The sequence below is a fragment of the Coregonus clupeaformis genome, chromosome 38, assembly GCF_020615455.1.
Source record: "Coregonus clupeaformis isolate EN_2021a chromosome 38, ASM2061545v1, whole genome shotgun sequence".
Lineage (NCBI taxonomy): Eukaryota > Metazoa > Chordata > Actinopteri > Salmoniformes > Salmonidae > Coregonus > Coregonus clupeaformis.
The window spans coordinates 6,444,081-6,470,043 of record NC_059229.1 but is presented as its reverse complement, the minus strand read 5'-3'; the positions used below and the strand labels follow the sequence as shown (position 1 = coordinate 6,470,043).

General features: G+C 43.9%; 2 protein-coding genes across 2 annotated transcripts; one reads left to right on the top strand and one right to left on the bottom strand.

The window, feature by feature from the left end:
* Positions 1-652: 652 nt before the first annotated feature.
* LOC121534047 (keratin, type I cytoskeletal 13-like) lies at positions 653-4,461 on the top strand. Its single transcript, XM_041840477.2, has 7 exons — positions 653-1,274; positions 1,831-1,913; positions 2,241-2,397; positions 2,635-2,796; positions 2,936-3,061; positions 3,388-3,608; positions 3,869-4,461. Exons 1-7 carry the CDS (start codon positions 720-722, stop codon positions 4,071-4,073), a joined length of 1,509 nt encoding a protein of 502 aa, XP_041696411.1. The 5' UTR covers positions 653-719; the 3' UTR covers positions 4,074-4,461.
* Positions 4,462-4,961: 500 nt separating this feature from the next.
* Positions 4,962-11,284, bottom strand: LOC121534048 (keratin, type I cytoskeletal 13-like). Its single transcript, XM_041840478.2, has 7 exons — positions 10,806-11,284; positions 9,981-10,063; positions 7,692-7,848; positions 6,624-6,785; positions 6,215-6,340; positions 5,295-5,526; positions 4,962-5,083 (listed from the first exon to the last, which is right to left on the bottom strand). The coding sequence occupies exons 1-7, from the start codon at positions 11,166-11,168 to the stop codon at positions 5,007-5,009; spliced, it is 1,200 nt and encodes a 399-aa protein (XP_041696412.2). The 5' UTR covers positions 11,169-11,284; the 3' UTR covers positions 4,962-5,006.
* Between the last annotated feature and the right edge of the window lie 14,679 nt (positions 11,285-25,963).

The window sequence follows — 25,963 nt, the reverse complement described above, 5'->3', positions numbered from 1 at the left end:
AAATAAGTATGTTCACCTTCCACGCTGCGCCTTGGTCCTCTATATCCGACGATCGTGACACAGTAGATGTAAAATGCATAAAGTTGAGTGAAACATAGGACAATGGTACCTGAGTCTATGCACAAAAACTATGAAGCAACAATGGACTATTGCGTTTAAGGAAAAGGACAGGAGAGTGTCAGTGTGTGAGACAAAGACAGGTCTGTTCGGAGAGAATGTTGTCTGGGTGTCAAGCGAAAGAACATATTGTACCGTGAAGTTACTTTGCAACTTGTTGTCTTGGTAACATAACAGGTAGAGGTAAATAGCTATTCAGTGTGTCAATCTATATGCTCAGGAAACACGGCAAAGCTCACCTGTCAAAGCATGTCATGTGAGATGGGGGAGAGTGGAGTTGCACAACACTAGTATATTTTCAATATTTGCATATCAACACATACAGTACATATCTATCTATCCTCTTCCATCTCCTTCTGCATCCTAGCATCTGTCCGCAGGGTGTCAAAGTGGGTGGAGGAACCCTGCCCTGTCCTACATGAGGTAATACCTCCCTGTATTCCTCCCTTCTCTATTCCTCCCTTCTGCCTCTCCCACCCATGTCCTCCTCCCACCCTCCCTCCCTCCTTCTGCCCTGTGCAGCATAAAAAGGGAACAGTGGCTGGGCCGTGCACAACATTCTCTCTCCTCATCCCAGGCAGGCAGACTCCCTCTCAGCAGCCATGTCCTTCTCCAGATCTAGCATGTCCTACAGCAGCAGTGGTGGTGGAGGCGGAGGTGGCACCATGTCCATGAGGTCTGGAGGTGGTGGTGGAATGGGTATGGGCATGGGCTCCTCCCGCTTCTCCTCGATGGGTGGTGGTGGCGGTGGAGGAGGCCGCGTCACTGCCATGAGGGCCGGCAGTGTGTATGGAGGTGCAGGAGGATCTGGGGTGCGCATCTCTAGCTCCTCGTTCGGCTCCGGTGGCGGCGGTGGTGGCGGCGGATATGGTTTCGGAATGGGAGGGGGTGGCGGAGGCGGTGGCAGTTATGGTTTCGGCATGGGAGGGGGTGGTGGTGGCGGTGGTGGAGCCGACTTTAATGTGTCGGCCAACGAGAAGGCCACAATGCAGAACCTGAACGACCGCCTGTCCACCTACTTGGAGAAGGTGCGCTCGCTGGAGGCGGCCAACAGCGAGCTGGAGCTGAAGATCCGTCAGTTCCTGGAGAGCAAGACCTCCCCCAGCGCTCGCGACTACTCTGGCTTCCACACTACTATCGCTGACCTGCAGGACAAGGTACGTGACATGTCTCCTCGATGGCAAGAGCACTCAATGATGACATCACAGCATGTCAAAACAATGGTAAAGTCTGCATTGTGACAATGTTATACTTTGTTAGAGAGTACAGGCACATGGTGTACACATCATCAGCTTGTTTTTCCAACAAGTTACTAAGAGTGATATGAATATGAATATTGGACAATGCAAAATTATATACATTTGTTATAATTGATTCAACCAAGATATTGCACCAAACATAGATGCAAAGACAGTATGCATATTTGCAGCTGAAGCATTGAAAATAAAGCAGATCATTGAAGCCAATCCTCCCTCTCTCTTAAGAGCCCCTAGGCGATTGCTAAAGGTGCAATTTGTTTCTTTGTGTCATGCTTTACAATGTTCACAAACACAACAGGTTCCCTGTAATACTTATATGAGCTATAATTTACAGTGCAGCTGAAACTCAGAACTCAATGATTACAGTGTGGTTTCACAGTTTGTGCGTACTGCATTTGTGTGAAATTCTATGCATGCCCCATCCTGAAATGTTTTGCCATCCTTTACCTCTCAGATCCAGGCTGCCACCTGCTTGAATGGAAGCATCTATCTCAGCATTGACAACTCAAAGCTCGCTGCAGATGACTTCAGAACCAAGTAAGTATATCCAACACCATCCACATATACAGTACACTGCTGGTGCATTCCATAAACCAAATGGAATATACGCCCAAATCTGTAAACACCCTCATACTGTTTTATTTTTGTTATTTTGTGTTGAATCTATAAAAAAGGAAATCAAATGACATTACCCTCCACCTCCACCATAACCACACCCTCCCAACAGACATATCAGAAGCCTGGTGCTACTTTCAGTTATTTTCCCAAAACTAAATGGAATAGTAGAATCTATAAACCCCCTGCTATTCTCACAGAGGAACACATTCAGGCAGTTCGTTGACCTAAGCTCTCTCCATCTCTCAGGTATGAGAATGAGCTGGCCATGCGTCAGTCGGTGGAGGCAGACATCGCCGGGCTGAAAAGGCTGATGGACGAGATGACCCTGGCCAGATCTGACCTGGAGATGCAGATCGAGGGGCTGAAGGAGGAGCTCATCTATCTCAAAAAGAACCATGAGGAGGTGTGTGTGGGCTGATGGAACATATCCATACAGTCCCTTAATGTATTACATCTATTGACCATGTCTACCTACTATGGGTCTTCGTTAGAAAAACATTGCTGGCTTTCAAGCACATCTGTATCAAGCAATGGTGTTCACATTTATAATGAAGCCAGAGGGCAGGTCAAGTTGTTACCATCAGGCAGAGGTTAGTCACTTCTTAATCATTTAAACTCAAAACTATGTGTTTCTCCACAGGAGCTGCTGGCCATGAGGACACAGATGACTGGACAGATCAACGTGGAGGTGGACGCAGCACCACAGGAGGACCTGAGCAGAGTCATGGCTGAGATCCGTGAGCAGTACGAGTCCGTTAGTGCCAAGAACCAGCGCGACCTGGAGTCCTGGTTCCAGACCAAGGTAGAACCTCTAGAACCTCTAAACTATGTTCATGGTGTAGATGTTCCTTAAATTCTAGTTGGTAACGTTGTCACATTCTATCATGAGTTGAAATGTTGTTTTGTTCCTGTGATGACTGACTACTTATTGTGTTTTACAGACAGAGACGTTGAACAAGGAGGTGGCGTCCAGCACAGAGGTTCTCCAGACCTCCAAGTCAGAGATCTCAGAGATTCGTCGCACACTGCAGGGCCTGGAGATCGAACTGCAGTCACAGCTCAGCATGGTGAGCCGTAATTACTAACATCTGACCAAAGACCACAGTTTAGGGGGCATTACTTACACAACTTTCTACATCTTTCTTCAATAATCAACATTTGACTCTTTCATCATTCTCTTTACGAAACCTCAAGTATCTCACTTTCACCTGGTCTCGTCAACTATCCCTCAAGTTGTTATAGCCAGGCACCACTACATTACTATAGCTAACCTCTACCTGCCTACACATTCAATTACTAGAGCTAACCTTTTCAGTATGACAGTAAACATTCCAAATTCCAAACCTACTCCCACTGTTTTTGACCCATCATCTCTATCTCTCTCGGCCAATAGAAAGGCTCCCTGGAGAACACGCTGGCGGAGACGGAGGGCCGTTACTCCATGCAGCTGGGACGCCTCCAGAGCCAAGTGACCAGTCTGGAGGAGCAGCTAATGTCTCTCCGCAGCGACATGGAACGCCAGGGCCAGGAGTACAAGATGCTGCTGGACATCAAGACACGCCTGGAGATGGAGATCGCTGAGTACAGGAGGCTGCTGGACGGAGAGGCTAGCGGGTAAGGCAGGATGTGATTGGACTGAGGGAGGCCAATAAGACAGACAGGGATGTGGGAGGAGAGTGTTACGTCTTTTTGGGTTGGGAAGAGGGGTGACATGGGACATTGAAACAAGTGAAAATGAATTTGAATTTGACCTTAGTATGAGCCATGGTTACTTTTGACATGAATCTACAGCTATGTGACCATTAATAGATACTTATTATGATCATAGATGATAGATGCTAACTATGCTAACCATGGGTTTCCCTTCCTCACAGCCTCGGCCTCAGCTCCTCGAAATCCGGCCACAGCTCCTCAAGCTCCCACATCAGTTCCTCTAGCTCCGGCCTCAGCTCCGGCCTCAGCTCCTCCAAATCCGGCCCCAGCTCCTCCACGTCCACCTCACACAAGGTGGTGATCGTCACAGAGGAAATGGTGGACGGCAAGGTTGTCTCCTCAAGTGAAACCAAACACACCTCTTAAGGTCCCACACACACAGCGAGCACTGCAGCAAGCAATGGGTTAACCATAGAAATATAATTACTAGAATGGGTATAGGAAATGAGAGGCCAGCACATGGAAAATTACTGCTCTCCAGTGCTTTATTCATGCAAGTCTTTGTCAGATGAAAAATCCCTATCTTCGTTATCTGTGTTATTTGTTTATCCCAGCTCTGGTTAACTCTAGAATGGCTAAAGCCCCTCAGACACCCATCATGGAACATTGACTTGAATGAGGATTTCTTTTCTGGTAATTCTATTTGTTTGGTTGACACCTCCAGAACAACATGTTCTACTACATCTGGATGGAACACCAACATCCGACCCCATTGTGAATGCAATAAAGATGCTCTGACTTGCCGACACCGTCATTCTGTCTTCTGTGTCTTTCAACTTGATTTATCTGATTTGGCGTGCTCCCATACATCTGACTATCATATAGTTTTTTATATTTTGCATATGAGGCCAATTCTATGGTCTTGAGAAAGTATATGTGTCAGTATGATCTTGAAAAGTGTAATTTATGACATTAACTTGTACAGAGTTTAATACTTGACAATATTTTTTAGAAATGCTGATAGTAGAAATCTGGTTGCAAGTTGTCAGCAAAATTACATAATTCTATCTCTATTAATCGAGCACTCAGTTTTTCAAACATTAGATTCAGAGTTATATACTGTATGGAGATTGTTTTTAGAGTCAAATGTAGAGCTGGTCACCATGTTTTGGTTGAAAGATGTAAAATTTAAAACAATTAATTTGAAAAGAGAACACAAAATGTATCTGCTATGAAATCCATACTCACATATTCATATAGTCAGTCTATGATAAAGCATGAATATCTCTGAAACAAGTGAAACCACACAGCCCATTCTCATTCAACCACATAATCTTTATTGATTGTTCTGTTAACAACTTATTTAACAGACTCAGTGGTTTCCATCACCTTTCCATCCACAATGGTCTGGGTCACGGTGATCGTCTTGGTAACCACTGGGGAGACAAAAATTGACATTAGTCCACTATTCTTCATTAGTCCACTTTTGATACAGTCCAGAATAATTGTCAACATTCAAGTTTTGAAGATACAGTATATTGCTTTCAGCTTAAAATCAAGCAAGACCAAGTCTCATGAGTCTCATGATCATGCATTTGGCATAAAGTCTACAAATGCCTACATTGCCAGCTGTATGCAATGGTTTACCTTGGGAGGAACTCTCTTCCTCTCCATCCAGCAGCCTCCTGTACTCAGCGATCTCCAGCTCCAGCCGGGTCTTGAGGTCCAGCAGCATGTCATACTCCTGCTTGTTGTGGGCGATGTTGGCGTGGAGCTGGGAGAGCTGGAGCTCCAGGCTAGTCACCATGCTCTGGAGCCCTGCCAGCTGAGCAGAGTAGCGCTTCTGGGTGTCTGCCAGGGTGCCCTCCAGGGAGGATTTCTATTGGGGAAGGAGGGGTGGAGGGGATTAGTGGGTGTAGGGTGAAGTTGCCCCTAGATGCTGATCTTGGGTCAGTTTTGCATTTCCCCCCCCCCACTAATGGTTAAGTTTAGTATTGGGGAGGGGAAGTTGATCTTAGATCTGTACCTAGGGAAACTTCACCCTGTGGGTATACTGGTACCTTGTCCAATGATATACTATCACAGTATGTGACACTGTTGCAGTTTTGCTTCTGTTGGAGGGGGATAGAGTGTGTGCCCTCTCCAATGCACTACACACATGGATAATATTCTATTATTGTATAACTCTGTTGTACAAAAGTGAGTGAGAGGTTGTGAATCTGGTGCTCCAATAGACTACACCCCCAGAAAAATGTTGGGTCAAGTCCAGACATGAGGTGGGCATGTTGCCAAGTTGAAAATGTCAGTAAGGTATTTATGGGTGTCAGAATAATTACAAGCAGAGACCTGGCCTACATCCATGCCTGGGTTTTCACTTCCAATTCCAATATGGCTTATGTTCAGTTTAGTGTGCATGTTTTTATTCCTGTAGTATTAGTGCTGTAACACCACATGCTGGTCACTTACATCTCTGAAAACTTCTAACAAAAAATAAGAATAAGAGTGTAAGAGTGTGTGTGTGTAAAGACCCGATTTGCGTATGGTGCGGATGCTTGGAGATCTTGTACCATGCTCAGATGGGACTGCAGTTCAATCTGAAGCCTCTGGAGGGTGCTCTTGGACTCCTTCAACTCTGTGAGGCAGCTCACCAGCTGCTCATTGTTTGTCACGACTTCAATCTCCACTGTGGCCAGCTGTACAAGTAGAAAAACAGCATTAGTCAACACAGTTTACCTCAGAGCCTACTTATTCAGTCTCTAAATTGATTTCCATGCTTCAATAGATCATTGACTTCCTCCTATACAGAGAATATACTTTCTTCATGCTTTAAACATGTTTTGTAATGAACACTTCAAATGTAACACTTTACATTTGAATGCATGTTTTTTTGGGGCAGCTGACATTGTCTAAAGCTGAATTAGAGAATAACACTTTGGGGTAAATGACTACATGTAGTATCTTGGTCACTCAGCTCACCTTGCCCTGGTACCAGGCTTCCAGTTCTTTGCAGTTCTTGGCAGCCACAGACTCGTAGTGCTTCCTGATCTCGGTCATGGCTGCGTTCAGGTCCTGGGATGGGGCAGCATCCACCGATACATTCACCTGGCTGCCCACCTGGGTCTTCACCAGGGCAATCTCCTATAGGTCAAAGGTCAGAGGACGTAACCGCAGTTAGTAACCGTAACAACCAACAGTAGCTTGACGGCGAGTAAACAGGTCTCAATGTTTTAGATAAGTCTGAGTATTTGCTATTACAGTGCAGCACCACACTTGTGATTACATGTGTTTCAACCAGAGGACTTCTAACCTGAGGGACTAAGTCTTGACCAGTCTCCTACTGGTCAAGATATTACCCATTATGCACCATACATGAACTGTCATTTGTGTGTTTGTGGATGTAAGAGTCCCACAAAGGGTAATAGTGAGTTAATGGAAGAAATTAAGAATACTAGGAAGTGTGAGGAGGGTAGAGGAACCGTGTTGTAAAAAAAAACACCCATCCATCTGTGTAAAGGAAATCCTGGTGTGATATCAGCAGAGGTAGATGTCATATTTGTGTGCAAAACATTAACTGCTTCAATAACACCCCATGCAAAACAGGGCTAAGTACTCCTCAGTGGCCAATGATATCCTTCCACCTAGCAACTGTCATGTGGATGCCTACTGAAGTGAGTTATTTGCTGCTGTAAGTGGAATGCAATACATGTAGGGCCTATTGTATGTCATCACTGAATACTAAGCAAATAATAAATCCATTTTTCTACTACTGTTTGCACTATTAGGTCAGTATTAACAAGTAAACATATGCATGCCATTCCTATTCAGATTCACTAGCACAAACATGCCATGGTACATATCTGTTTTAGGTGTGGATGCGAGGAGGGAGGTGACAACGTGTGGGCGTTGGTGGACATCGTAACTTGAGTGAAAGATATGACGGTATGGCATTTTGGTTTTGAATGGGTGTACTGTGGAAAAACAGCTCCCCTGTGCTATACAGTGTGGTTGTACTATGAATAACCGTTGCCCGGAACGATCCGTTACCTCCTGGTGGTTCCTCTTGAGCATGATGAGCTCGTCCTTCAGACCCTCGTAATGCATCTCCAGGTCAGAGCGACCCAGGCTCATGTCATCCAGGACCCTCCTCAGACCACTGATGTCTGCCTCCACTGCCATCCTCATGGCCTGCTCATTCTCATACCTGAGCAGGGCAAAGGTCAAAGGTCACACAGGCTACCAATTTGTTTTCAGAATTGTAATCTTTTGCTTTGTCTATCGAGTAGGGATGGCTAAACACTGGCCGTGTCCGAATACCCCTATTAGCGTACTAAATAGTGTGTTTTATAGTATGTGAAATTTGAAAATAGTACTACGAATGTGTCATCTAATGCGAGATTGCATTGACTCCCGCCATTCATTCATTTTGGTACAGTGTCTCGTTTAATCTGATTATCAGCTGTTGTCAAACATGTGAGTCGGAAAAGACAAGTGAATTCTACTAGATCAAACACCGAAATGAGTATGCAGTTTAATTATGTAGTACGCCAGTATGGGCATTTGGACACGGTCATTGATCTAAGGTCAGTTTTGCCTTTTCCTCACTAATAGTTATGGACAGGATTTAGCTTGGGTAGGCTGATTCTAGTTCTGTGTCTAAAAGGGTAACTTCTACTCAGAGTGTGTTGTATAGAGCCTTGAGTGAAAGACAAATGTTTTATACACTGCTCAAAAAAATTAAGGGAACACTTAAACAACACATCCTAGATCTGAATGAATGAAATAATCTTATTAAATACTTTTTTCTTTACATAGTTGAATGTGCTGACAACAAAATCACACAAAAATTATCAATGGAAATCAAATTTATCAACCCATGGAGGTCTGGATTTGGAGTCACCCTCAAAATTAAAGTGGAAAACCACACTACAGGCTGATCCAACTTTGATGTAATGTCCTTAAAACAAGTCAAAATGAGGCTCAGTAGTGTGTGTGGCCTCCACGTGCCTGTATGACCTCCCTACAACGCCTGGGCATGCTCCTGATGAGGTGGCGGATGGTCTCCTGAGGGATCTCCTCCCAGACCTGGACTAAAGCATCCGCCAACTCCTGGACAGTCTATGGTGCAACGTGGCGTTGGTGGATGGAGCGAGACATGATGTCCCAGATGTGCTCAATTGGATTCAGGTCTGGGAACGGGCGGGCCAGTCCATAGCATCAATGCCTTCCTCTTGCAGGAACTGCTGACACACTCCAGCCACATGAGGTCTAGCATTGTCTTGCATTAGGAGGAACCCAGGGCCAACCGCACCAGCATATGGTCTCACAAGGGGTCTGAGGATCTCATCTCGGTACCTAATGGCAGTCAGGCTACCTCTGGCGAGCACATGGAGGGCTGTGCGGCCCCCCAAAGAAATGCCACCCCACACCATGACTGACCCACCGCCAAACCGGTCATGCTGGAGGATGTTGCAGGCAGCAGAACATTCTCCACGGCGTCTCCAGACTCTGTCACGTCTGTCACATGTGCTCAGTGTGAACCTGCTTTCATCTGTGAAGAGCACAGGGCGCCAGTGGCGAATTTGCCAATCTTGGTGTTCTCTGGCAAATGCCAAACGTCCTGTATGGTGTTGGGCTGTAAGCACAACCCCCACCTGTGGACGTCGGGCCCTCATACCACCCTCATGGAGTCTGTTTCTGACCGTTTGAGCAGACACATGCACATTTGTGGCCTGCTGGAGGTCATTTTGCAGGGCTCTGGCAGTGCTCCTCCTGCTCTGGCGGAGGTAGCGGTCCTGCTGCTGGGTTGTTGCCCTCCTACGGCCTCCTCCACGTCTCCTGATGTACTGGCCTGTCTCCTGGTAGCGCCTCCATGCTCTGGACACTACGCTGACAGACACAGCAAACCTTCTTGCCACAGCTCGCATTCATGTGCCATCCTGGATGAGCTGCACTACCTGAGCCACATGTGTGGGTTGTAGACTCCGTCTCATGCTACCACTAGAGTGAAAGCACCGCCAGCATTCAAAAGTGACCAAAACATCAGCCAGGAAGCATAGGAACTGAGAAGTGGTCTGTGGTCACCACCTGCAGAACCACTTCTTTATTGGGGGTGTCTTGCTAATTGCCTATAATTTCCACCTGTTGTCTATTCCATTTGCACAACAGCATGTGACATTTTTTGTCAATCAGTGTTGCTTCCTAAGTGGACAGTTTGATTTCACAGAAGTGTGATTGACTTGGAGTTACATTGTGTTGTTTAAGTGTTCCCTTAATTTTTTTTTGAGCAGTGTATAAATAGTGTGTCATGATTCATAGTAGTTAGTATCCCCTTACTTCATCTTGAAGTCCTCAACAGCAAGCTTGGCATTGTCGATGTCCAGCACAGTCTTGGCATTGGACCTGGATGCCAAACTGATCTGTGGAACAGAAATCATGATGGCACTGTGTTAATTTTCACCCACATCATTATACGCACATTCTCAAGTGACTGTGACCTGCAGCAGGACTGCCAAAAATGAGACTTGGGTTGTTTCCCAAATAGCACCCTATTCCCTATAAAGTGCACTACTTTTGACCAGGACCCATAGGGCTCTGGTCAAAAATAGTGCACTGTTTAGGTAATAGCGTGCCATTTGGGACGCAACTTTGGTTGCAAATCTGGTTTGTAGCTATAGACAGATAAGATGACATAAGAATATGGATGTGTGAAGTTGTAGTTAATGACATTATTTTAGTACGTAACCTGCATTGGCCTTCAAGGAACAGAACAAAAACGTTCTCTGACAGAATTCCTTTTAGTTGAAACACCCCCATCCCACACACATTTCCCTCCTCACCCCCATAGAGAGGAACAGATGCAACAACTAACTGCCTATACACAGAGGAGCCAGCAAATAAATCAACAGTGATGATGAAGTGCTTTTGGGAATAAATTAAACATTTTCAGGTGTCACACACCCTTAATTCTAACACACACACACACCCTTCCCCCTCTCCCTCTCCCTCTCCCTCTCCCTCTCCCTCTCCCTCTCCCTCCCCTCTCCCTTCCCCTCTCCCTCTCCCCTCTCCCTCTCCCTCTCCCTCTCCCTCTCCCTCTCCCTCTCCCTCTCCCTCTCCCTCTCCCTCCCCTCTCCCCCTCCCTCTCCCTCTCCGTCTTACCTTGTCTTTCAGGCCAGCAATGGTGGCGAAGTAGGCGCTGTGGTCGTGGCAGATAACCGGGCGTGATGCATACCAGTCCTTGATTTTCTTCTCCAGCTCGGCGTTCTCCTTCTCCAGAAGCCTCACCTTCTCCAGGTAGGAGGCCAAGCGGTCGTTCAGGTTCTGCATGGTGGCCTTCTCGTTGGCTGACACGTGGAGGTCCAGGCCGTCAGCCAGGTCTAAGCCACCCCTGGAGGAAGCGGTGTCGTAGAGTCCCCCAGCCTGGGAGGTGGAGATGCGGGAACCGCGGGAACCGCGGCCACCGGCACCCCCATACATGCTGAGGGCCCTGGCAGAGGTGTAGGATCTGGAGGTGAATGACATGGTGGTGGATAGTGGATGGAGGATGGAGGATGGAGGATGCTGGCTAGCACAGGTATGTTAGCAGGTGCTGGCTGGATCAGACTTGGACAAAGGATCTGCAGTGACAAGCATCACTCTGGTGTCATGGTTATATACCTGAGGAGGAAGAAAGTGGGCTTGGCCAGGAATTTGTTGATGACAGTGGAAATCCCAAGAATGTGAACAACCTGCTCACTCTCTCCCAACTCCTTCCGTTACACCTCCTTCAGGGTGGTGTGGGTCAGCCCCATTTTCTGGTGGAACTCGCACTTCAACATTTTCTCGTTCCTTAACAAGCATTCCTGGAATAGCTCGTTATGCTTATTTACCTGGAGTCCCTCTGTGTCTCACAATGGAGTTAAGAGAGGAGGCGGGGGGTAAGCACTGAGTGCAGTCTAACATGTGACACTTTTACTCATGCCCATTAACCCACTTATCAGTAAGTGAAGTTGGCCAGTAAAATTACTTAGGCTAATTGTAAAAGCTAAAGCTTGAGGGTTTTAGGTGCCAAGCCAAATTTCTTCAGCCTCCTGAGGTTGAAGAGGCTCTATTGCACCTTCTTCACCACACTGTCTGTGTGGGTGGACCATTTCAGTTTGTCAGTGATGTGTACGCCGAGGAACTTGAAGCTTTTCACCTTCTCCACTGTGGTCCCGTCGATGTGGATAGGGGGGTGCACCCTCTGCTGTTTCCTGAAGTCCACGATCATCTACTTTGTTTTGTTGACATTGAGTGAGAGGTTATTTTCCTGGCACCACACTCCCAGAGCCCTCACCTCCTCCATGTAGGCTGTCTCGTCATTGTTGGTAATCAAGCCTACTACTGCTGTGTCGTCTGCAAACTTGATCACTCTAGATGCATGTCATGGAGGGTTAGCAGATAAGTAAGCAAAATGCATTAAAACATTTCTATAAAATCGGGGGAGAACCCCCAGACCCCCCACCAGATTTAATACTCCCCAATATCTAACACAGAGTTACTCCGCTGAGTGAATCACAAAAGACTGTGATTATGAAGTTGATAAATGTTACCGAATGTGATGTGAAAGTTAAAGCTATCCCTTCAAAGTGATTCCAAAGCCGTTTAGTGCATTGACCTGCCAAAGAAAGGCAGCTTGCAGACAAAAAGTTGATATGATTTTATTAATGTGTTCTACATCAAAGCATCATTGTGTAACAAGTCATTTTGATCTATCTCCAGCAGCTCTGATCTGTTCAATCTGTCACACAGGAAAGCTATGTGCGCCTGTTTCCAGCTTGACAAGATAAGGGAATGCAGTTTGGGCTGAGACATTAATAAGGGCTGTAGATTTGAAACTTAGAAACATTTTTTATGTAAGTTAAATCACATTTTGCTTTGTGCTAGGGTACAAACCCAAATTCATACATGTATACAGTATATTCTGTGACATGTTTTTTTGTTTCTGTTCCTATATTTCTAGGCAAGAGTGGGAGTTCAGGGGGTGAAAGTTGTTCAGTCTGTTGGGAAGTACTGATGTAGGATCTGATTTTGAGACAGTGTGCTACAGCAGGAAAATAATCCTGCAGCAACAGGAAATGTGAATTATTATGTGGATTATAATTAATGGGACTTTTTGGAGGGGATTGATCCATTTTTCATTAGGGCAAATCAAGTCATTTTAAAGTGGAAATTACAAACTTTAGAAGCATATTTAAACCTAAAAAACTCTACAAGTTTGCATTTCCTGCTGGAAATCTTTTATCATCAATTAGACATTATTTTAAAAATATTTGTTTGTGATTATAATTATGAGCAAGCATACACATGGAGATAAGGAGCAAGGAAAGGAAGAAAGGAAGCTAGGAAAGGAGGGAAATTATATAGGAAAGGAGGAGAGGAAAATAAGCTAAGGAAGGAAAGGGAGCAAAGAAAGGAAAGGGACCTAGGACAGGAGGAAAGGAAAGAGAGGTAGGAAAGCAAAAGAGGGGAGGAAAGGATTAAGGAAAGGAGGACACTAAGATAGGAAAGAAAGGAAGCTAGGATACCAAACAGATGCATTTCTAAAAGTAATTGTGATATATTCATTTTTATCTCATTTTTATGCATCTGAATGCCATATCTTAAATCTGCACAAACTGATCCATAAAACACAACTGACAAATATGTGGAGCAACTCACAAATGTAATGCAAGTCACAAATATGTAAAATGCTGGTCACAAATCTAATCCATGGAGTCACAGATGTTGTCACGTTCACAAAAACATATTTGACCACTGTTGTGTTTGTAATATGTTTGTAATATGTTCTGTGTTAACCAGAAAAAACCTGCCTTGCAGGTGGTGCTTTTTTAAATGAATCACAAAACAACCAAATAGTTATTGCTGTTTGTAATGATGTAATGTAATTATGTAATGATGTAATTATATAATGATGTAATTATGTAATTATGTCATGTAATTATCAGGAAGCCTAATTAGCCTTTTATTCAACCACCACTTCAATCTAGATGTAATCATTATTTTTGTAGCCTAATTACTATTCAGGTTGAACTATACTTAAGCAATAAAGCCCGAGGGGTTGTTGTGTATGGCCAATATACCAGGGCTAAGGGCTGTTCTTATGCACGTCGCAAACTTGAGTGCCTGGATACAGCCCTTAGCCGTGGAACAGTACGATGGTCATATACCACCAGTGGCGATTTTAGCATGTAAATCTTGGTGGGCCAAACAAAAAATATATATTTTAGATGCATGCCAGCAAAGCCACTACACAACACAACACAACACTAAACAATACAGTGGGGAAATTTTTTATTTAGTCAGCCACCAATTGTGCAAGTTCTCCCACTTAAAAAGATGAGAGAGGCCTGTAATTTTCAAAAAATCCAGAAAACCACATTGTAGGAGTTTTTATTAATTTATTTGCAAATTATGGTGGAAAATAAGTATTTGGTCACCTACAAACAAGCAAGATTTCTGGCTCTCACAGACCTGTAACTTCTTCTTTAAGAGGCTCCTCTGTCCTCCACTCGTTACCTGTATTAATGGCACCTGTTTGAACTTGTTATCAGTATAAAAGACACCTGTCCACAACCTCAAACAGTCACACTCCAAACTCCACTATGGCCAAGACCAAAGAGCTGTCAAAGGACACCAGAAACAAAATTGTAGACCTGCACCAGGCTGGGAAGACTGAATCTGCAATAGGTAAGCAGCTTGGTTTGAAGAAATCAACTGTGGGAGCAATTATTAGGAAATGGAAGACATACAAGACCACTGATAATCTCCCTCGATCTGGGGCTCCACGCAAGATCTCACCCCGTGGGGTCAAAATGATCACAAGAACGGTGAGCAAAAATCCCAGAACCACACGGGGGGACCTAGTGAATGACCTGCAGAGAGCTGGGACCAAAGTAACAAAGCCTACCATCAGTAACCATCAGTGTCTTGAATTCCCTGAAGTCTGAGATTTCCCAGTTCCGAGTTTCCAGTTGTTTTAAACGTGGCAGAAGCCATGCTGGATTGACAGCATGGCCAATGTATTCAAACCTTTCTGGCCAATGGCATGTGAATGTTTATCCTTTTAAGCTTGGAAAAGAGACCCTTAAACCCAGACTTGGACCACACACCCACTCCACTGAATAGCAGTCTAGTGGTTGTTTTGCAATGCTTGCAGTTAGCCACTGATTCTTTCCAAACCACTCATTGTTGAATTTGCAATTTCCAACTTGTTGTGTAATGTCTATGTCCAATGGCCGATGAGCACCGATACGTTTTATCTATAACTTCTCTTCATATGACAAGGATTGAAAATGAAAGGATTTGCCAGTAGATTGTCGACGTGATTCATGATGATGACTACTTGTCTAGCTTGCTAGCTGAGATTTTCAAGTATGATGTTGACATGACCAGTCCAATCAAAGCTACGGTAGATATAACGTGATTTGACATCATTTTATCTGTGGCCAATGACCTTGAGCCTTCTTGGATGGGCACTTCTAATGTAACTCTATGGCAGCACCCAAGGGGCTTGAATTTTCGAGCTATCCACGTAGATTTTGCGGTGACATACTGTCCCCATGAGTGACAGAACACTGAGCCAATCACGGCGCAACTAGAGAACATTACCAACCCCTACGCTCCGTATTTTCCGCTGGCTGCCCCACCACCACAGAAAGCACTGAGCTAGGCTGAAACACCTGCATTTTGGAGCTGTTTTACTCAAGAAAGCAAAAAAGACCATGTGTGTATGCGGCTTTATTAAATCAATTATATATTTTTTTACATTGTTTGCAAACTGATATGTCACACGTATTAACGCAAAACAGGCTAAATAAATTATATATATATATATTTTTTTTATAAACAGGTGGCGCTCAAAACAGGTGGGGCTCTGAATGACGGGTCGCCACTGTATACCACAAACCCCCAAGGTGCCTTATTGCTATTATAAACAGGTTACCAACGTAATTAGACCAGTAAACAAGTAGTTTTGCCTCATACCCATGGTATATTGTCTCATATACCTCAGCTTTCAGCCAATCAGCATCCAGGAGCCAAACTTATACCCTGTTGGTATTGTATTGTTGATCCAGGTAACAAAACAATCATGATCAAGGATCATGTCCCACTTGGCAAAATAAAAAAAGGATGTGCTTTGGATTATAGACTTTACTTCCGTCAATGATTACGCAACAGTTGTGATATGATCTGGAAGGTTCAGTGGTTTTGATGTCCCTCTCTGCTACCACTAGAGTGTGCACTATCTCCACAGGTATTATGTTATATCAGGTTGACTTGCAGTAGGGTGTGGCCATAGAGATTTATCTGTATGGATGTAGATAGGTGACGAAGGATGGAGGGCCAGACAACACTGGCACTCTGTCTCTGTTGATACAGTGCAATGAAAAGAACAGATCCAAATTAAATCTCTCTATGCTTTGTGCCAATGTACTGTCTGTAGCCCTGGGATAACATTTTAGGCATAAAAAAATGTGATATGTGTACCCACATAATCATATTATTCTACCATTATCACAGAGTAGCATACAGTGCCTTGAGAAAGTATTCAGACCCCTTGACTTCAAACCACATTTTGTTACGTTACAGACTTATTCTAAAATTGATTTAAAAAATTCAAATCCTCATCAATCTACACACAATACCCCATAATGACAAAGTGAAAACAGTTTGCAAATGTATAAAAAAAATGAAAATACCTTATTTACATAAGTATTCAGACCCTTTGCTATGAGACTCGAAATTGAGCTCAGGTGCCTCCTGTTTCCATTGATCATCCTTTAGATGTTTCTACAACTTGACTGGAGTCCACCTGTGGTAAATTGATTGGACATGATTTGGAAAGGCACACACCTGTCTATATAATATCCCACAGTTGACAGTGCATGTCAGAGCAAAAACCAAGCCATGAGGTTGAAGGAATTGTCCGTAGAGATCAAAGACAGGATTGTGTCGTGGCAAAAATCTGGGGAAGGGTACCAAAAGATTTCTGCAGCATTGAAGGGCCTTGGTCAGGGAGGTGACCAAGAACACCGATGGTCACTCTGACAGAGCTCTAGAGTTCCTCTGTAGAGATGGAAGAACCTTCCAGAAGGACAACCATCTTTGCAGCACTCCACCAATCAGGCCTTTATGGTAGAGTGTGGCCAGACGGAAGCCACTCCTCAGTAAAAGGCACATGACAGCCCCTTGGAGTTTGCCAAAATGCACCTAAAAACCCTCAGACCACAAGAAACAAGATTGAATGCTTCAGCCTGAATGCCAAGCGTCACGTCTGGAGGAAACCTGGCACCATCCCTACGGTGAATCATGGTGGGGGGAGCACTCCTGTTTGGTGGAGTGCTGCAGAGATGGTTGTCCATCTGGAAGGTTCTCCCATCTCCACAGAGGAACTCTGGATCTGTCAGTGACCATCGGGTTCTTGGTCACATCCCTGACCAAGGCCCTTCTCCCCCGATTTCTCAGTTTGGCCGGGCAGCCAGCTCTAGGAAGAGTCTTGGTGGGTCCAAACTTCTTTCATTTAAGAATGATGGAGGCCACTGTGTCCTTGGGGACCTTCAATGCTACAGAAATGTTTTGGTACCCTTCCCCAGATCTGTGCCTCGACACAATCTTCTACGGACAATTCCTTCGACATCATGGCTTGGTTTTTGCTCTGACATGCGCTGTCAACTGTGGGACCTTATATAGACAGGTGTGTGCCTTTCCAAATCATGTCCAATCAATTGAATTTACCACAGGTGGACTCCAATTAAGTTGTAGAAACATCTCAAGGAAGATCAATGGAAACAGGATGCACATGAGCTCAATTTCGAGTCTCACAGCAAAGGTTCTGAATACTTATGTAAATAATGGATTTCTGTATTTAATTTTGTATACATTTGCAAGAATTTCTAAAAGCTTGTTTTCACTTTGTCATTATGGGGTATTGTGTGTAGATTGCTGAGGATTTTTTTTTTTTTAATCCATTTTAGAATAGGGCTGTAACGTAACAAAATGTGGAAAAAGTCAAGGTGTCTGTAAAAAAGTCAAGGATTTCAATGCTGCAGCCCAAACATATTTAACAACTTCACCTGTCACTCAGAGATTAAGGAACAGGCAATTGCAGGCGTGTGACAGGCATGGGAACGGTGTACCGGCCATCAGCTCTCACTGTGTCATTTGTTGTTGTGGTTGATGACAACAACACTGTGAGACTGTATCCGTTTGTACTCACGATAGGAATCCAGCCGATCCAGACTTCAACAATAGACAAGGAGACGTTCAAGCATGAGTAAGGAAAACACTCACACCCTATGATGAGATATTCACCTTCTGGTACTATGTGATCAGGTGCAATCACCATGGCAGCCAAGTTGTAAATAAATAGTAACCAGGGCCCATATTCACAAAGCATCTCATATAATCATATAATCCTATCCATTGTGATCTAAAGGGAAAAACTGGTCCTAGATCAGCGTTCCTAATTCTACTACTCCTACTCCTAATCTACGTTTTTTGAATACTGGCCCCTGGTTCGGGCCATGCCATAGAGAGATACAGTACATACTAGAGATAGATGGGTAGAAGTGATATACAGAACAGTAAACTGTTTTATTTGAGGAAAACGGTGTGTGTCCTTACAAAAAATAATTTGTTGTGGCAAACTTCCTGCAAATTTGTGGTAAATTTGCTGCAAACTAAAGTGTGCCACAAAATGTTGCCAGAACGTTTTCAAATATTTGCCACTACTGGCAAATCTGTGGCAAACCTTTGGCAACAATCATATTTATTGTCACTAGTGGCAAACAGATCGGCAGAGGATTTCTTCCACTATACAGCTACAAGTAGTGAGTGGAGTTACAAACAAACTATACTAAACAAGTTAAATGTCTTACCTGTGATTCAATGTTTAACCACACACATGGCTATGTGTAGCCTACTTGGACACCGGGTCCCCACATTTCCCACTCTCCCACGCCAAATAGCCTGAAGCCAGAGGGCTCTTCTTGCAGGCTCTATTTCCTATGTGGGAGCATTGCGAACCTTAGGTCATGATTTTTGACCTGGTTACATGTACAGTGAGGGAAAAAAGTATTTTTGCCCACTGACAAAGAAATGATCAGTCTATAATTTTAATGGTAGGTTTATTTGAACAGTGAGAGACAGAATAACAACAACAAAATCCAGAAAAACGCATGTTAAAAATGTTATACAGTGGGGGAAAAAAAGTATTTAGTCAGTCACCAATTGTGCAAGTTCTCTCACTTAAAAAGATGAGAGGCCTGTAATTTTCATCATAGGTACACGTCAACTATGACAGACAAAATTAGGGAAAAAATCCAGAAAATCACATTGTAGGATTTTTTATGAATTTATTTGCAAATTATGGTGGAAAATAAGTATTTGGTCACCTACAAACAAGCAAGATTTCTGGCTCTCACAGACCTGTAACTTCTTCTTTAAGAGGCTCCTCTGTCCTCCACTCGTTACCTGTATTAATGGCACCTGTTTGAACTTGTTATCAGTATAAAAGACACCTGTCCACAACCTCAAACAGTCACACTCCAAACTCCACTATGGCCAAGACCAAAGAGCTGTCAAAGGACACCAGAAACAAAATTGTAGACCTGCACCAGGCTGGGAAGACTGAATCTGCAATAGGTAAGCAGCTTGGTTTGAAGAAATCAACTGTGGGAGCAATTATTAGGAAATGGAAGACATACAAGACCACTGATAATCTCCCTCGATCTGGGGCTCCACGCAAGATCTCACCCCGTGGGGTCAAAATGATCACAAGAACGGTGAGCAAAAATCCCAGAACCACACAGGGGGACCTAGTGAATGACCTGCAGAGAGCTGGGACCAAAGTAACAAAGCCTACCATCAGTAACACACTACGCCGCCAGGGACTCAAATCCTGCAGTGCCAGACGTGTCCCCCTGCTTAAGCCAGTACATGTCCAGGCCCGTCTGAAGTTTGCTAGAGTGCATTTGGATGATCCAGAAGAGGATTGGGAGAATGTCATATGGTCAGATGAAACCAAAACATAACTTTTTGGTAAAAACTCAACTCTTCGTGTTTGGAGGACAAAGAATGCTGAGTTGCATCCAAAGAACACCATACCTACTGTGAAACATGGGGGTGGAAACATCATGCTTTGGGGCTGTTTTTCCGCAAAGGGACCAGGACGACTGATCCGTGTAAAGGAAAGAATGAATGGGGCCATGTATCGTGAGATTTTGAATGAAAACCTCCTTCCATTAGCAAGGGCATTGAAGATGAAACGTGGCTGGGTCTTTCAGCATGACAATGATCCCAAACACACCGCCCGGGCAACGAAGGAGTGGCTTCGTAAGAAGCATTTCAAGGTCCTGGAGTGGCCTAGCCAGTCTCCAGATCTCAACCCCATAGAAAATCTTTGGAGGGAGTTGAAAGTCCGTGTTGCCCAGCGACAGCCCCAAAACATCACTGCTCTAGAGGAGATCTGCATGGAGGAATGGGCCAAAATACCAGCAACAGTGTGTGAAAACCTTGTGAAGACTTACAGAAAACATTTGACCTGTGTCATTGCCAACAAAGGGTATATAACAAAGTATTGAGAAACTTTAGTTATTGACCAAATACTTATTTTCCACCATAATTTGCAAATAAATTCATAAAAAATCCTACAATGTGATTTTCTGGATTTTTTCCCCTCATTTTGTCTGTCATAGTTGACGTGTACCTATGATGAAAATTACAGGCCTCTCTCATCTTTTTAAGTGGGAGAACTTTCACAATTGGTGGCTGACTAAATACTTTTTTCCCCCACTGTAAATTGATTTGCATTTTAATGAGGGGAATAAGTTATTGACCCCCTCTCAATCAGAAAGATTTCTGGCTCCCAGGTGTCTTTTATACAGGTAACGAGCTGAGATTAGGAGCACACACTTAAAGGGAGTGCTCCTAATCTCAGTTTGTTACCTGTTTAAAAGACACCTGTCCACAGAAGCAATCAATCAATCAGATTCCAAACTCTCCACCATGGCCAAGACCAAAGAGCTCTCCAAGGATGTCAGGGACAAGATTGTAGACCTACACAAGGCTGGAATGGGCTACAAGACCATCGCCAAGCAGCTTGGTGAGAAGGTGACAACAGTTGGTGCGATAATTCGCAAAAGGAAGAAACACAAAAGACCTGTCAATCTCCCTCGGCCTGGGGCTTCATGCAAGATCTCACCTCGTGGAGTTGCAATGATCATGAGAACGGTGAGGAATCAGCCCAGAACTACACGGAAGGATCTTGTCAATGATCTCAAGGCAGCTGGGACCATAGTCACCAAGAAAACAATTGGTAACACACTACGCCGTGAAGGACTGAAATCCTGCAGTGCCCGCAAGGTCCCCCTACTCAAGAAAGCACATATACATGCCCGTCTGAAGTTTGCCAATGAACATCTGAATGATTCAGAGGATAACTGGGTGAAAGTGTTGTGGGCAGATGAGACCAAAATGGAGCTCTTTGGCATCAACTCAACTCGCCGTGTTTGGAGGAGGACCCCAAGAACACCATCCCCACCATCAAACATGGAGGTGGAAACATTATGCTTTGTTGGTGTTTCTGCCAAGGGGACAGGACAACTTCACCGCATGAAAGGGACGATGGACAGGGCCATGTACCGTCAAATCTTGGGTGAGAACCTGCTTCCCTCAGCCAGGGCATTGAAAATGGGTCGTGGATGGATATTCCAGCATGACAATGACCGAAAACACAAGGCCAAGGCAACAAAGGAGTGGCTCAAGAAGAAGCACATTAAGGTCCTGGAGTGGCCTAGCCAGTCTCCAGACCTTAATCCCATAGAAATTCTGTGGAGGGAGCTGAAGGTTCAAGTTGCCAAACGTCAGCCTCGAAACCATAATGACTTGGAGAAGATCTGCAAAGAGGAGTGGGACAAAATCCCTCCTGAGATGTGTGCAAACCTGGTGGCCAACTACAAGAAACGTCTAACCTCTGTGATTGCCAACAAGAGTTTTGTCACCAAGTACTAAGTCATATTTTGCAGAGGGGTCAAATACTTATTTCCCTCATTAAAATGCAAATCAATTTATAACATTTTTGACATGCGTTTTTCTGGATTTTTTTGTTGTTATTCTGTCTCTCACTGTTCAAATAAACCTACCATTAAAATTATAGACTGATAATTTCTTTGTCAGTGGGCAAACGTACAAAATCAGCAGGGGATCAAATACTTTTTTCCCTCACTTGAACGACACCGCAACTTTTCGGCATGTTTTGTTATTTCTGTATAACAAAAAATCTACGACGAAGTTGGCTCTTTTACACTGGGGGTCATTGGGAAAGAATGTTTGTTTTCCCCAATTTGTGGGCGTTGTCGAGGGGTATTCCTTATTGTTACGTGAATATCGACCCGGACTATCTAGCTGCCTACCAAAGTTGTCCGATTAGTGCCTAACTTATTAATTAAACTTCCTACTAAACTTATGTTAGCTAATTGATGCCTGGTTAGCAATGTCATGTTTTATGGGATAGAGTGAAACACATTTTGTTGCTATATCAGTTTCAATCTGTCAGCACCACTGACTTGCTAGCTAGCTAACGTTAGCAGTGGCTAGCCTTAGCTAGCTGGTTAGTGCTTAGCTAGCTAGCTAACATTAGCTATCATATTTTGCACAATTGATGTGATAGCTATCAAATCAAATATTATTTGTCACATGCGCCGAATACAACTAGTGTAGACTTTACCGTGAAATGCTTGCTTACGAGCCCTTCCCAACAATGCAGAGTTTAAAAATTTAATAGTAACACGAGGAATAATATAAAATGCACAGGGAGTACCAGTACCAGATCAATGTGCAGAGGTACGAGGTATTTGAGGTAGATATGTATATAAAGGCAGGGTAAAGTGACTACACATCAGGATAGATAATAATACGAGTAAAATAAAGAACAGAGTAGCAGCAGCAAATTATGAGTGTAAAAGTGTGAGTGTGCGTGTGTGTGTAATGTGTGTGTGGGCGTACGTAGTGTATGTGAATGTGTGTGGGTTTTGTGTGGGAGTGTCAATGTAGTATGTGTGAGTGTGTATATGGTTTGCATATATAGTCTAGTGAGTGTGTGTTGGGTCAATGCAAGATAGTTCGGGTACCATTAATTGACTATTTAGCAGTAGGGCTTTTTTGCAGTCTTATGGCTTGGTGGTAGAAGCTGTCTCGGAGCCTGTTGGTCAGAGGGCCGATGCTCCGGTAACATTTACTGGACGGTAGCAGAGTGAACAGTCTATGGTTTGAGGTATAGAGGTCCTGGATGGCAGGGAGCTCGGCCCTGATGTACTGGGCTGTTCGCAGCACCCTCTGTAGTGCTTTGTGGTCAAGGGCGGTGCATTTGCCATACCAAGAGGTGATGCAGCCAATGAAGATGCTCTCGATGGTGCCGCTTTATAACTTTTTGAGGATCCGAGGGCCCATGCCAAATCTTTTCAGCCAACTGAGGGGGAAGAGGCGCTGCTGTGCCCTCTTCACGACTGTGCAGGTGTGTGTGGACCATGTTCAGTCCTTAGTGATGTGGATGCCAAGGAACTTGAAGCTCTCGACCCGCTTCACTACAGCCCCGTTGATGTGGATGGGGGCGTGCTCTCCCCTCTTTCTCCTATACTTCACAATCAGCTCCTTGGTCTTACTGACGTTGAGGGAGAGTTTGTTGTCCTGGCACAACACTGCTAAGCACACTGACCTCCTCCCTGTAGGCTGACTCATTGCCGTCGGTGATCAGGCCTACCAACGTAGTGTCATTTGCAAACTTGATGATGGTGTTGGAGTCGTGTGTGGCCATGCAGTCGTGGGTGAACAGGGAGTACAGGAGGGGACTAAGTACAGTTTTAGTTTTCTCTGTGAGAAGCAAGTTCATTTAAAGTATTGTGATTTGGTTTATGTAGATACGACATTTCAATGTTGTTATGAATCCTTGCATATTCATAATGAGTTTGCAGCAAACAGTAGAATTTCCCAGAATTGTTTGCCAGAAGTTCTCAAGTCACCACAAATTTGCTGCATCAGTTTGCCACAAAACTAATTGGCATGTGAAATTATGACAGATGACAAGATATGACAGATTACAAAATATGGCAGATTGGTGACAAATTGGCCAAATATTTGCCACAACTGTTTGCCAGAAGCCAGTTTCTTTCGGTAAGGGTAATTATGGGCTGTCATGCCCTGGCTCTGGGGACTCTTATATGTTGAGCCAGGGTGTGGATTTTCTATGTTTTGTTTTCTATGTTTTTGTTTCTAGATCGTGTTGATCTATGTTGGCCAGGGTGGTTCCCAATCAGAGACAGCTGTAGCTCGTTGTCTCTGATTGGGGACCATACTTAGGCAGCCTGTTTTGCACTAGTTAATTTGTGGGATCTTGTTCCGTAAGGTTTGTTTTGGTGTTAACCTAGGACTTCACGTATCGTTTGGTTTGTTGTTTTGTTCGTGAGTTAAGTACGTTAAATAAATAAAAATGTACGCTTACCACGCTGCGCCTTGGTCCGTGTCTTCTTCAGTAAACGATCGTGACATGGGCAGTTCCGGAGTGGAACTAACTTCCACCACCTTTTTCTGTTCAATCTAGCGAAGGCAAAATTTCACATCACAGTAATCACATCCCTACTTACAAAAAAGGGATGAGAGCAGTTTCTGTATAGACCAACACCCATTCCCCTTCCATCTCTCCATCAATTTCAACCATTGCCTGTTCTATAATCTGATTTAGGATATTTATAAAACAGTGAGGTATCATTGATAATGGCTATTGAATTACAAAGGAAAGTGTCTCATACCAACATTTACATTTTCATTCACTATAAATGCACGACTCAGATTCCATGGACCCACTAAATGGAGGTCATTTGAATCAGGTGTTATATGGTATTTTACCAAGTAGGAAAACCTATTGATCTTTAGACCGTAACACTACTAACAGGTGTAAACCGTGAAAAAAGCACAAGACAATATGCCTTGTATTTGTTGTTATGCCAAAAGTACGTTTCCTGCCCCATAATTCCCTCGGTTCATAGTTCATAACATTGACAGTCAGTAAGGCTCATACACTGTCCTAAAGCACTCCCTCAGTCCCAGGCGAAAACACCCATTCCAAAGGTAGTCTATTTCTCAAGGGTTCTTATCTTCCCTTTGTATCCCCCTGTGTTTAACTAAGCTGTATGGCTGGGGAGAGAGAGGGGGATGGGGAAAGAAAGAGTGCATGGGTGGAGTAGTGTTTCTACAATGACTCATTCTTAGCTGCGACTTAACTCATTTGATTTAAACCCCTTTCAGACAAAGCCAGACTTGAGTGCACCTTAGACAAACGTCAAGCGCTTAGTTCTAGCCTAGGCAAGTGGAGTCAATTCAGTCTAAATTGAGGGCTCTATTCAATCTGCATCGGGGAAGTTCAGCTTTACAGCGTGATTAAAATTGAAAGGAAATGTTCCTGCTTTTTATTGGAGACTGCATTCACAGTAAACGCTGCATATGTCAGCTCAATCGGAAATTACCTTTAAATTTCTATTGCGGAATCTCTAACGCTTCAGCTTTACAGATTGAATAGAGCCCTGAGTCTTTTGCATTGAGACTTTTGCATAAAGCATCATAAACATATACTCTTAGAAAAAAGGTTTCCAAAAGGGTTCTTCGGCTTTCCCCATAGTAGAACCCTTTTTAGTTCCAGTTAGAACATTTTTGTTTCCAGGTAGAACTATTTATGAGAGTTAGATTGGGGTCATTCTTTGAACACTACAGTGAAATTATTGCTCACCCTACAGCTTGTTATCAATACGTAAGGATAGGATATCTCCAGTTTTTAGCTGCACTGAAACACACAGAAACGACACATGGTTTCAATGCATTGTGAAATAAATGGACCCTCATTCAGTTTTATGCCCGACACCTAAGGACATCTTTTGGGTTATTATTCCATGCGTAGTAGCACCATAACTACAGTAGCTGCCATACTCTTCAAACAGAGAGTTGTATTGTAGAGTTCAGCTAGGTCAGCCACACCTTTTACAGAATGCTATATCACATGCTTTTCATCAGCAAATATCACCTTATTGTCTTATCAATTTACGATTGAGACTCAATATATATTCATAAGAATCGCTACAGTATCTTTATGGCAGGAAATCAGACACTCTACACAGTAGGGAAAGTTTTCCGGTCACCTCTATAAACGTGAAAGATTAATTCAGTGCAAATGAAAACAGGCACACTGTTGATTTTTACAGGTTGCAAGCTCCGACGTGACACGGTACAATGGGTTGGTTGTTTAAGTGTCT